The sequence below is a fragment of the Aspergillus ruber genome, assembly GCF_000600275.1.
Source record: "Aspergillus ruber CBS 135680 unplaced genomic scaffold scaffold00014, whole genome shotgun sequence".
In the NCBI taxonomy this organism is placed as follows: domain Eukaryota; kingdom Fungi; phylum Ascomycota; class Eurotiomycetes; order Eurotiales; family Aspergillaceae; genus Aspergillus; species Aspergillus ruber.
This window is the reverse complement of record NW_024467310.1, coordinates 594,501-607,451: the sequence shown is the minus strand read 5'-3', so window position 1 is coordinate 607,451 and position 12,951 is coordinate 594,501. Positions and strand designations below refer to the sequence as shown.

At 48.9% G+C, this 12,951-nt stretch overlaps 4 protein-coding genes across 4 annotated transcripts; all 4 read left to right on the top strand.

The window, feature by feature from the left end:
- Positions 1-1,990: 1,990 nt before the first annotated feature.
- Positions 1,991-2,652, top strand: EURHEDRAFT_378006 (uncharacterized protein; the record flags this gene model as incomplete). Its single annotated transcript, XM_040779023.1, has 4 exons — positions 1,991-2,091; positions 2,164-2,212; positions 2,303-2,429; positions 2,474-2,652. 4 exons carry the CDS (start codon positions 1,991-1,993, stop codon positions 2,650-2,652), a joined length of 456 nt encoding a protein of 151 aa, XP_040638699.1.
- Positions 2,653-3,088: 436 nt separating this feature from the next.
- Positions 3,089-4,199, top strand: EURHEDRAFT_378005 (uncharacterized protein; the record flags this gene model as incomplete). The annotated part of the gene is made up of 3 exons (XM_040779022.1): positions 3,089-3,557; positions 3,611-3,838; positions 4,171-4,199. 3 exons carry the CDS (start codon positions 3,089-3,091, stop codon positions 4,197-4,199), a joined length of 726 nt encoding a protein of 241 aa, XP_040638698.1.
- Positions 4,200-4,349: 150 nt separating this feature from the next.
- Positions 4,350-5,211, top strand: EURHEDRAFT_77288 (uncharacterized protein). Its single transcript, XM_040787648.1, has one exon. It carries the CDS (start codon positions 4,531-4,533, stop codon positions 5,056-5,058), a length of 528 nt encoding a protein of 175 aa, XP_040638697.1. The 5' UTR covers positions 4,350-4,530; the 3' UTR covers positions 5,059-5,211.
- Positions 5,212-5,363: 152 nt separating this feature from the next.
- On the top strand, positions 5,364-10,363 carry EURHEDRAFT_403096 (uncharacterized protein; the record flags this gene model as incomplete). The annotated part of the gene is made up of 4 exons (XM_040780189.1): positions 5,364-8,427; positions 8,477-8,875; positions 9,058-9,293; positions 9,341-10,363. The coding sequence occupies 4 exons, from the start codon at positions 5,364-5,366 to the stop codon at positions 10,361-10,363; spliced, it is 4,722 nt and encodes a 1,573-aa protein (XP_040638696.1).
- Between the last annotated feature and the right edge of the window lie 2,588 nt (positions 10,364-12,951).

The window sequence follows — 12,951 nt, the reverse complement described above, 5'->3', positions numbered from 1 at the left end:
TCAATAGTTCTCCGTATTATACTCGAGACTATGTTTCTGCTACTATGCTATTGCTGGCTGTATGCTCGTACTCTGTACAGGTGTACAAACACTAAATGCTGACATCGGATCCTCCTCGCATCCTGACAAGTCAGCAAAGGGATGTGCCATTGAATAGTGGCAGCGCTATCGATCGTCTCTTGAACGCCATCTCGAAGCAAGGCATAGTTATCAACTTACTTGTATTCAGTGTGCAATACTTTGGACTTAGAATCATGTGATTCAGTTACATGGCTGAGCATGTGACTTTGCTGCCCAATCAATCAGGCAGTATCATGCAAGGAGAGATACATACTCAAGCTAAACTGAATTCTTTCTATCTATCGCTAACTATCAATCTATCGCTAGGTACTATTAATAGCCTCCCCACATTCTCTCACGATTGCTTAGCATCCTGACTAAAGTAATACATGTAACTATCTTGAAGACAACCCTCGCTATTAGACTGACGGCGATCCGGTGCTGATTTCGTCGTACATCCAACTCATCAGATCAACGTTGCCCTGGCTGTCAAACTTGAGTTCTGACTGCTTCATTGTGAGCGACGACAAGACAAGCAGTCAAGGTACTGTACTCTCCAAAAAGTTCAATTTCTCCTCCATTGCCTCACACAATACCTGGTCAGTACCTTGGTCTTGGGCGGCTACCATGTCTTCCAGAATCGGCAAGCATCTCTCTCCAACGTCCTCCACGGCTTGAATCAGCAACTTGGCAATTTCTTCCTTTCCCAAACCGCGCCTGAGCCCGTCAATCTGCGCTGCAACCAAACTCAGGAGCAGTTAGCCTTTGACGTTGGTCTCATCGGTCTCGTGGATTTTCAAGAACCAATCCGTAACCTTGTCTAGCACCGCCAGTAGATCAGTCGCAAAGTGATGGGACTCAGCCCTTCTTCATTCTGCAGCTGCGCCCGATACTCCATTGTGATTTGCAACGCGGCATGAATGGTCACCGTCCGATAGAAGTTTTCTAGTCTGAGGGCAGCCATATGGGATTCCATCGTCCTTGTATCTTAGACATTCCCGCGAAGCAGGTTTTACGTCCGCCGGAAGCCTTAAAGACGCTCAAGGGCTCTAAGCTCGCATTGGGTACTTGCAACCACCTTCCAACAATCACCTGGACTTCAGATTGGTGCTAAATATCCAATGCCACTTATCTCTCCCAAGCTCCGGGACGCTCTGACTGCCAGCGACTATGATCTTAACAGTTGAAGATTCATTTCTCCAACAACACGAATAAACCACCGCAATTTACAAGTCAGAGATTCCAGATTAGGAGATCCTCTATCCAGGAGCGACAACGAGGCCGCATGACAGAGAATATTCAGGGCCCCTCCGTACTAAAGTACCCCATAAAGATGGTACCAGCGGCCTAACAGCCCCGCCTCCTGCCTATGAAATCACACTCGCCCGGACGGCGCTGCATCTTGGTGAACATTGATCGCTGCAAGTAGATCCAGACCTTAAAAGAGCCAAGGCGACATGTCCCCTCAATATAACGGTAGATGGGCTTGTTCTTCGTAGAATTATCCTCCCCAGACCTCTCGTGCGGTCATTTTCGTACGACAGCTTGCCGCCGGTTAATATTTGTAACAAGCGCGCTTATCAAGGATCAAAGCCGTAAATGGAGTGTATTAGCAATGGCCTTTGGCCTGTTTATGCGCTTGCGCATGACAAAGTAATTTCAGAGTTATGAAACATGGGCTGAGCTGGACGTTTGCTGGTGGTAGGGACGCCAAAATATATCGGGTTTAATGAAAGGTACGACTTTAAGAGATAGAAAACAGAATAGACGCTAATGCAATGAAGATAGTACGGTATGGATGAGGATGTTTTGGAGGTGATTGAGCTAGGTTGTGAAGCAGGAAGAAAATGAAAGCATCTTTATCCAATTTGTATAGCAAAATAATGGAATACCAAGATTTGAGGCCCTAGCCGTGATGCAAGCTCGAGTAATGGCCCCGAAAGACTCATTGAAATATATGCAGCCTGTTCTGTCATCACTCATCCAGCAACATAGGAACAATGTGCCTTCAACTACGAGCGATAACACCATGTACGAGCATCATCACGAGAGCTAACCCAAAAATCTCACTAAGCTTATGTTCAACACTAACAATACTCCAAGTAGCAGCAGCGACGATGATAACTTCCAGGAACTTGAGGACGAAAGCCGCGTATGCCGACACCGATTCATTTCGGAATATAAGCAGAGTAAATTTTATTGTGCAACCAATACTGATAAAGAGCTGATTGCAGAATTCCAGACAGTGAGTTATGAAGGGGACTGCAAATTGGATGCTAAATTGTATACCGTTGGAGATGGTATACGGGCTGATGTAGATGTATACCTCTGTCTGTGCGGGCTGCACCCGTCTATTATTGGGAAGATTGGTAAGTGATATATTATTAATACAGCTATAGGTTGACACAAACAGACTACGAGCCCATCATCCTGGCGCTAGATGAATATGCAGCAGTAATTGCTTTGGTGGGCCGCGTTGTCACGCCCATATACCACCGTCAGTTCTGGGACTTCATCGAGGCCTTAGAAGAGTCAGGATACACAGCTGTGTATATTGGGGGGAAGAACCGTCTGTCTTGTCCAAGGGTTTGAAAGTTTTTGTGCGTTCCTGGGATGATGCTGTCATCATTTTCAAGCGGCAAATAAGTTAGGTTCCAAAGGAGGAAGAGACACAACTTTACTGAATTTGACTGGCATATCAATTTACTTGGGAATTGGGATTGCTATATGAAGATTGAGGCCCTGGTCGTCACGTATACAGAAATAGGGGCCTGTCTGTTGCGCTGCCTAAACTGACGCTGTGATACGTATTCCACTCCATGAGTCCGATAATCAACCTCGTCGGAGCTCAAGACATCTAGAATTCAACCTGCCCGAAAGAGCTTTTCCGATATGCTGCCTACTATTGGGATATATTATCCTGATCTCGTAGCCCAGCAGTTGCAAATATTTCTTCTCCTTTCAACCATCCTGAAACCGATCTACCACTACAACAACGGCACAACAGGACTTACCAACTAACAACAAAATGTCCCAAGCTTCCTTAAACGAGACCATGGCCAAGCTGGAACGTCAAGAGACACTCCTCGGCAATGCCTCAGAGCTCATGTTCGATCCAAACGAGATTGCGACCGACGACGAAAACCCCCAGGACTCCCAGATCATCACTTTTGACAGCGTCTACATGCCAATTCCCAACCTCGAAGCCAGCTTCATGCAGCCCTACGAAGAAGAGCCTGAGCAAGGGGGCGAAGACTGGATCCTCGCCAGGACCAGTCGACCCTGCCGCCACAGGTACATCTCCGAGTACAAGGAAAAGAAGCTCGGGTGTGCGACAGATGCTGACCGACAGCGAATTGCGGAGTGCATGACCGTCCGTGACTGGGCAGATTGCAAGTTAGATGCTGAGCTGTATGACAAGGGAGAGGATTCGAGAATGGATGAGAAGACCTATATCTGTCTGTACGGGCTACCCCCGTCAATTGTCAACACGATCGGTAAGTGATCCTTCCTATCATTTTGCAGGTATGATAAACATGTTGAGTGACAGACTACACGCCCACCATCATGGCGCTGAATGAGTATGCCGGGCTTGTCGCCTCGGAGGACCACTTGGTCACTCCGATCTTCCACCGTCGGTTCGCGGAGTTTCTCGGTGCTCTGAAGGAGACGGGGTATGCGCATGGGTATACAAAGGAACAATCTTCTGCGTCGTACAAGGCTTATAGCGCGTTTTTGAATGCCATGGAGACTGAGGTTGAGGATATCCTAGAGAAGGGTTAGTGGCGGTACTAGTTTGCTTCTGGAGTATCTTGCTTTTGGTCTTAGTGCTGAAGTGAGTTTCAATCATCAATCTATGGAGCTATTGTAGTAGAATCGACTTGCACTATGGCCTTCGAGCTGTCTCATGTCAGCACTTTTACTTTGACTCAGGCCAGTGCTGTAGTCCAACTTCTCCATACTGTGTACCCCATACAAATTAGTCGTATGCTCGTAAACCGGCATAGGCCATATATGGATTTGAGACAGTAACCATGCACTGTTATCGCGTGGCTGGCGTAGATAAGGTGGATAAGGTGGCTGGTGACTACGCGTTGCTGACCGCCTTAGACGAGACTCATGCCGGCTGTATAGAGTAAGTGCTGTAGTCGTACCCATACCCTTCTCTGACTCTTTCCTTTTTTTTTTTTTTTTTTTTTTTTTTTTTTTTTTTAAAAAAAAAAAAAAATTCAAAAATAATCGGTATAACAATTCTTGTGGTAAGTGTTTCACGTGATAATCGACAGCGAGACATACTAGCCGTGGACAGGCTAGTGTCGGCAGGAATGATTAGTGCCGTTTCAGAGCTGCCGCAGAGAGTGGATGTAGTACACACGGTAGAGATTACTTGCACTATGCACGGTATAGACAAAGACGTTATAATAAAATACAAGACAGTCATCGTATATAAATCAAGGGATTTTATACTACATGGTACAAGCATGTACAGATATAGTATGCCAATCAAATAAAGCAGTGAAACACAATGCATCCCAATCGGGTATAGCGCGGGTGCCTCTCCAAACCGCCAAAGAACGACGACGACGACGACCCTGTCTGAGCACAACTGCCGGCGGTTGCTGTCTCTCTTTTTCTTTCTTCTCTCTGTGTTTCTGTTGTCTGTTCCTCTGTCCTTGCTTGTCTTGTTCCTGTGCCTACTCCGTATATCTTCATTCATCTAATCTCAAGCATATCTCATCTCCGAGGCTAAGGTTGCGACTAGCCTCACTACAGCTTCGGCCTAAGAAATCCCCTGAGCTCAGACTCCAGAGGCGCCATTGTGAGTATTTCATCATTGAGACTGAAATTGTCAGAGTCTTGGTTTCCTGCTCACTGTTGATATATCAGTATTCACAGTGCCCCAGAAGATTCCCACTCACCCCGCCAAAACAACCACATCCCTTCCCCGAGACGACGACCACCACCACGACCATCACGACCTTCTCCCCTGAACTCTAGCACAGCCTCTTTCTTTGTCTTCTTCAATTGACTTGTGTTTGGCGGACAAGACCATCGTCATTTCGTCATAATCAAGTGCTCGTGCCTCTTACCTCCACAACTTCGATACCCCCCCTGTCGATCCCTCTCTTTGCGGGCAAAAGCTCCCAGCGTTTCGCGTCATTTTGGCCCGGCCGGAATATTGTACTTGTGGACGGGGACCGGTTCCCCTGCATACATATTCGTCGCGTGTCTATCCATTTGCTAAAATTTCATATTGCAATTTCATATTGCGTCTTGCTTGGTTGTTAGTTCCGGGAGTAATTATGGCTGGTGACGACCCTTTTGCCTTCTTGGCCAGTAATACTACTACTACTACTACTACTACCCCCGAAAGCAAGCCTGCCGGAAAAAGGTCTCTTTGGAAAGAAAAATTCTTCAACAGGGATAAAGGGAACAGATCCTCTACCGACCAACAAGTTGAGGCTTTCTTGGGCCCAAACCGCTCCGCATCCCAATCCCAAGGCTCGTCCGCAGCTGCGACTCCCCGTTCTGCCACATCGAAATGGCCCTCACCACAAGAAGTAATCAATGCCTCGGCAGCCGGCAACTCTGCCAATTATACGATGATGCCACCCAAGAAAAAGAATCCTGCCCGCCAAGGTTTGAAGGTGTCATTCACCACGGCAACGCCTGAATTGATTGGAGAGGGTGGTGATGAATCCGATGTTCCCACCATCGAAGTCTCAATACAGCGCAAGCGTGCCCGGAGCCAAGGTCAGAGTCAGAGTGTGCACCAACCCGGCGATGTCCCTGTTCCACCGGAACCGGTACCTCATAGAGAGGGGACGCCCCAGTTGCGAGTCGATACATCAACCGTTGGATCAAACCCGCCTGATGTAACCAGAACCATCCCAGACAGCAAACCTCCCCTCTTGCAGAACCCCCAAGATGCAGATTTCCTCATGACGCTCAGTTTGGGCGAGCGCGGGTCTCGTCTGTCCTTCCGAGCGTCGCCAGACTCCAATTCGTTTGCCCAGCGTGTCCGTCAAAAGATGCAGTTAGAAGAAGGCCGTGCCTTGCAGACTCGCCTCCAAGACGACCCTCCTTTCCAAGACGATCCTCCCTCCCCAGCCGAAGAGAACGTACCACCTGCAAGCGAGCAACGACCAGGCTCGCCCGCCAGCGTCGGTTCTCTCTACGAAACACCGCCCTTCTCCGCTATAGACCCGACTCCACCAGCCAACGATGCCCTTCCAGGACCTCCCAGCCAGGGATCCGACAGCGTGCCTCCAGAGCCTCCGGTCCACAAGGAACCTACGCTCCCATTTGGGATCAAGCCCGCGAACGCTGGAATCCTGCACCGCACACCGACAAAAGCCGTCAAGGCACATCCCAAGCCGGACAGCGATTCACACAGCGAAACCAGTAGTCGTCCCACCACCCGTGACACTCACGAAGGTCGCCCCACCACCCGAGACACTCACGAAAGCCGTCCCATCACCCGAGATAGTAATGTATCCCCGTACCAACCACAGGCGCCGCGCATCTCGATGCGAGCGATTGCCAACCAGGCTGGTGATGCTGCGTTTTTCGAGTTTCAACAATATGTGGCACGCTATACCAGTTTGTTCAGAACGTCCGCAGAGAGTGTCAAGCCCCTCATGGAGACCTCTTTGGCGGAATGGATGAGGGCCGCCGCATGGTGGTTTTTACAGGGGCGGAAGGCACTCGAAGCCTACGCACGCTCTCGCGGGCCCACTAGTCCAGGAGGCGGCTCGATGATCGACGCGCGACAAGCAGTTCTGGACCTGGGCAAATCTTTGTGGATCAACGAGGCCATCTTCACCCAACACGAGGAACTCACTCGGTATGGCGCATCGAGCGTCGATGCGTTACAAGAAGTCGTCGTGAGCACGGGCGACAAGCAGATGGCCGACGTTCTCGGATTGCACCAGGGAATTCTCAATCACCTGCGCTCGCTGGCTATGTCGATCAAGAAAAATAACATTCTCGCCAAAATCGTCGCATCTGAAGCTCTCGAGCCAGCTGATAATTTCGAGAGCAGTGTCTGGCTACGATACCCATTCTTTGCCCCCGACGTGTCTGCTGTTCTTTCGGGAGCGGCTTCTCGGTCCATGTTAGTGGATCGTTCGGGAGATAGCCCTAGTATGTTTACTATGATGCCTCTTAGCGATACCCCTCGTCATTTCAGTTACGGGACGATGTTTGTCGACGTATACGTGAGCTCCGCGGAAGATGACACTCAGCAATATGCGATTCCCTGCGCGTTATCCATTCTCCGCGAGCGCAGCGACTGGTACGTTTTTGCTGCCATCAACAGTCAGAGTGAATTGGTCAACGTGATGATCCAGTCGGATCGGAAGAAAGGTCCCACGTGGGACGATGTGGAATGGCAAGTTCGCACGAACTCCATGCGGGTCCGATTACCCCGTGGTTTCGAATTGGATGTCATGTTCCAGGAGGCTGATTTCAAGATGATCTGGAATATCGTCAAGTACACCACGAAGACGGAGGAGAGTCTGAAGCCCGAGGCGGGTGAAAGGGTGATTTTCGAAAGTACTCTCAAGGTTTTCCAGTACATGGATCCCGGCATGCCCAAGGCATTCCCCGCGGAGCCGATCGAACGATGCCGGATGCGGCTGTTTGAGCGAACCGCTACTGTTACCGAAGGCACCGGCACGCGGAGTGTCCACCAAGGATTTCGGGTTACTGTGCTTACCAGTCCCAAAGTGAAGGTCCTCAGCAACGCTCGCCATATCCTAGGATACGGAAGTCCCGTGGTATTTGGTCTGTTGCGCGGTGAAGATGGCGCACCTGCTTTCGTGCTCAAGGTTACAGAGGATGGCAGAACCCGGTCGATGTTGATGACATTCCACGACGTTCAAGAGCGTACAATGATGCATTCGTTGCTCCTGGGTGTGCTCGCTAAGCAGAATGAACTCAAGACATCTGATGTGCCCATTCGCGCGTTTTCTATTGAACAACCATATGACAGAGTTAGTGGTCGAGCGGCAATTATCCATCTTCAATTCTCGGCCGGGACTGTTATCGTGATTGACCAACAGCCTGGTATGGTGGAGCACCAGTATGGCCCGACTATCCTCTCTGAGCACCTGCGGGCTCTCATTACTAGCGAATGGGGGTCTGTTACGGATCGAATCAACTTGGGTCCTGGCGAGCTGAAGCTGGGTCTGGATGTGAACAACAGAACGGGGTTGAGCCTGTACCGCCCTGCACAACAAGATTTGACTCTTTCGGTGGCCGAAAACCTCGTCCGTCCTGAAATGCCTAGTAGCCTGAGCGATTTTCTGCAGGCGGCAATGGTCAAGCCGATGATTCGACGGTTTGATTTTGCGTCGTTGGCTGGTATGTTAATACCTTGCTGTTTTTGGTTTACATTTACTGACTTTACTAGCTCTCCATGATTTCGAAGCTGCCGTGACTGGGTTCAAAGTACTATACGACAGCATCGCTACATCTTTTATGATCTCTCGCCGTCGAATGGTGGTACCGATTCACAAAAAGTGGGAAGCAGGTCTTACCCGAGTTCAGATTGTCCGGCAAGAAAAGGTCTTCCAGCTGTTGGCATTCTTCAATGACTTCCCGCACGGCAAATGCATGAACTGGGTCCTCAAGGGTACGGACAACATGGAAAGCTTTATGCGTTCTGGTAAGTTCTGGATCCGCTTTGTCGATGCCAAATTCGCCTTGCCTAGGAAAGATGATGATGCGTCTGCGGATTTTGTTTGCTTGGATATGCCGGAATACCCCATTGAGCATGATGATATCTCGATTGCCTTTGATTCTGAGATTGGTATGGACCCCTCTCTTCCTGTTTAACCTAGTTGCCCTACTGACAATATAGACCGCACAAAATTCCAAGGTGCCGTCCCTGGATCTGTCCGCGAACCATCGAGAATGGGTTCTCTCCGCCGGTGATCGGAATCGATAAGCCGATGTTTGTTTCATGGGATCAGTCACGTGGTAACCCGTCAGTCCCCACGCGTGACGTGTCAAAATCGCCCACCTTCCTCAATTGCATGTCTCATCTGTTATCCATTAACGCCGCAATGCATTCCTCACTCGAGTACGCCGGTCCATCTACGCTCTCGCTGCATGCCGATGACCCGGTGAATGTGGTCACTGATGTGGCCCCTCCGTTGCACGTTGCTACCACGTTCCGGTACCCCGACAATCCCGAGGATCTTGTGCCTGTCGCGGACGCGGAAAACGTAAGCCATTAGCTTTCATGCCTTGGGGTTGATACTGATTTGACTAGTATAACGAAGATCCTCACACTCATATTTACTCCCGCCTTTCCGCTCCCAACTACACCCGTTTCGAGTTCATCCTCTCATCGCTTCTCCACGGTCATGCCGTCAGTTACTCGTCCGGATTGTCCGCTCTGCACGCCGTACTAGTGTTGTTGAACCCCAAACGGGTCTCCATTGGCGCTGGATACCATGGCTGTCACGGTGTGGTCGAGATGTTTAGCCGGTTGACGGGGCTGAAGGAATTGAGTCTCGACTGCTCAGCGGAGGAATTGCAATCCGGTGACCTGATTCTTCTCGAAACCCCGGTGAATCCCCACGGCACAGCATTCGATATCGAAGCATATGCGAAGAAGGCGCATTCTCGTGGAGCATATTTGATGGTGGACAGTACCTTTGCGCCGCCCAACCTGCAGGATCCGTTTATATGGGGCACGGATCTGGTGATGCACTCCGGTACCAAATACTTTGGTGGACACAGCGACATGCTCTGCGGAGTGATTGCCACAAAAAATGAAGACTGGGCCCTCCAACTGCGCAAGGACCGCTTATACCTAGGCAGTGTAATGGGTAACATGGAAGGCTGGCTTGGCGTCCGTAGTCTCCGAACCCTAGAAGTCCGCGTCCAACGCCAGAGCCAAAATGCAACCAAACTAGTCACCTGGCTCCACAACTCCCTAAACACACCAAGCCCCGCCCCAGACAGCGACGAAGCCGCCATCCAAGCGAACCTCGAATCTGTCTACCACGCCAGTCTCCAGTCGGAGCCATTCGTCCGCAAACAAATGCCCAACGGCTTCGGGCCTGTGTTCTCCATCGTCATGAAGAAAGAAGACCAGGCAAGACGACTGCCTAGCAAACTTTCGTTCTTGCAGCACGCGACAAGTCTGGGCGGCGTGGAGACATTGATTGAGTGGCGGGCTATGTCTGATCCCACGGTTGATAGGAGGTTGTTGAGGATCAGCGTTGGTTTGGAGAATTGGGAGGATTTGAGAGGGGATTTGGTGGGGGCATTTAAGGAGATGGCCTAGTTGCATTGTACAGAGTAGTGGATGAGGGATGCAAGACAAATGTGAATACACTATTGTGTAGATTCGAATGACTATGCCATAGCCATATAGTAGAGGTCCAACAAACAACATAAGTCCAATCCATATCATATCGCCTTCATAAGCCCAGAACAGAACCAATCAACCGTATGCTCGGCAATCATGACAAGTCAACTGATGAAGCGAAATCGATTGACGCAGCCATGTGGCATATGGAATAATATGTACCACTGTAAGGGCTGTTTCATACGTTCGTTATCAGGAAGCCAGCTTCCTTTTATCCAAAGGAGCGTGTCGTCCAGAGGCGAGCTATGTTACCACATCCACTCGAACCATTTCATGCATTTCCCTCTATTACTTCTTCCTGGGACAAGGAATGCCAGATAAACACAAAACTGGGGATCCTTCTCCGTCTGCATCGGTTGACTTCCGAAATAGACTGGGCTGGGAAAACAAGACGCACAATTACACGGAGGAACTTCTTTCGCTTGGCTTCATTAAGCTTCGTTCATGTAGGTTCTCGGAGAAGTCACGTTGTACCACTACTAGTAGTACGCCAGCGAGCATGTTTGAAATATTCGCATGCAAATTGCTCTTCAGTGGACATACTTTGGGCTACCTACTAGCGCCAGCATTATGGAAATGGGTGTAATGTATCATCCACCGCCACTGCAAACCACAGAGCCAGACGAGACAGTCCCCAGGTTTACCGTCTCTGGTAGAAGTGCCAGGGCTTCCTTTTGTTCTTGGGGTGGAGAAAGGATGGCATTGAACATGACAGATAGAATGTCTCGTGGGTGGATGGAGGGATCAGTTCAGATATCTAGCACGGCTTCGTAGAGAATTGAATCGAGTAACTTTGGGGATATGTCACGTTGCTAAAGTGCATGATGCGTGTTGGACAATATCAAGCCAAATGCAGTGATGTTGTACCTGATGGTATAGTATTGATGAACCCAAGGTGGTGCGTTCGGTGCAATAGTATTCCATTAAACATTGGACAGTCGTCCGTTTGTAGGGTAAATGTAACTGTCACCAATTGGTCCCAACTTCTACGCACTATATCTATTTCCTTTCATGGTTGGTTAGTGTCATCCGCGCTTCGAGCAGAGGAAGAAAGCATAATCAAAATGGATCCACTAGTGTGAGTTGCCTGCTCCAGTTTTGGTAGTCCAGCAATATGTGCTCCTTAAAGCGGCTTGATATTAGTCCAAGAGCCAACGGACCCACCACTAGTCTGGTGTGACTTACTTTAGTGTTTTCAGGAAGGTTTCATGAACTAGCGATACTCTCATTCAATGAGCGTAAATGATGCTGGGATCGGCAAAGGTCCAGTTGGCAATTGAACAGGCATTCATTTTGGAAACAGAATATATAAACGCAGTACTTGATTTTGTAAGACGGTTGAGGGACGAACGAGCACGGTCTTACGGGGTGTTCAATAACTGGCTTGCTGGATTTCTTGGTTTGGTTGCTTGTCAGATTTGAATGGATTTGACATAGTATTGTCATATAGGTCTCTTAGATCAAGTGCTGAAGCCGAAAGCAGAACTATACCCTTTGCTCAAGCATTCTGTGTTTGATAATGCCAATTCAAGTCCCGATTCAAGGCAACCCTAAGCCTAGGCTTGAATAAATTCTAGGATGGTACAGTCACTGCAGTACTGATGTATATGTGGTCAGACCGGCTGGTACATGGGCTCTCAGGCTCAAGTGGATGCAAAGCTAGCTTCTCAGTGAGCTCTTTATGTGAGCACTGCACTTTTCCGCCATGGGCTCTTGCTTCTGCTTTTGTTTGTTTTTTGTTTTTGTTTTCTGGTTTAAATAGGAATCCAACAAGAAAGTACTCACACAGGAACAATATAATTAACGAAAGAAGGGATTCATAGTCCTGTGAATGGTCTTCAGTACAACTTCCAAAGGCGAGGCCATAATGGTTAAGAAACACTCTTGCACGCCTTGTATATGGCCTACGCCACGATGAATGTTGTCTGTTGGAGGAGGAATAGTGTCTAGCAACTCAATAAATGGCCCACTAGATTATCTTCCGTATGATATATCGTAGCCATATAATATGTCTATAGCATTTCGGTGCTTCTTTGGCATATTGAATCCTCAGGAGGTATGATATGGAGAACAACATGAGCTATGTGTTTCATCATGGCGTTAGAAAAGGTAAGGATATCGTCAAAAGGTTGGAATAGCTATTTAGCTCCTGATGCACTGTAACCGGGGCTCCATTTGATATGGCCTCCATTCACTTTATTCCCTTCCTGGTTCTAGAGAAAGACTGGACTATACCACCCGATGAACATGTGCTCTCTCCCCTCGTCACCGGGTCAAAATCACAAATAATAAGGACCAAGCCCAGGGTAACTCAAAACACGTATATTATGTTCGGTATTTCATGTTGGAGCTCTCAATACAAATCGGCACCTAAATACAGTGAGGCAAACAAGCCCGCCGTGACCTATCAATTGGGACATTGTTGTTGTGGACTATAATATCACTCAGTACCCGAGCATGTTTGGCGGTAGTGCATCTGCCTTTTCGGGATTCGATCTTGCTGT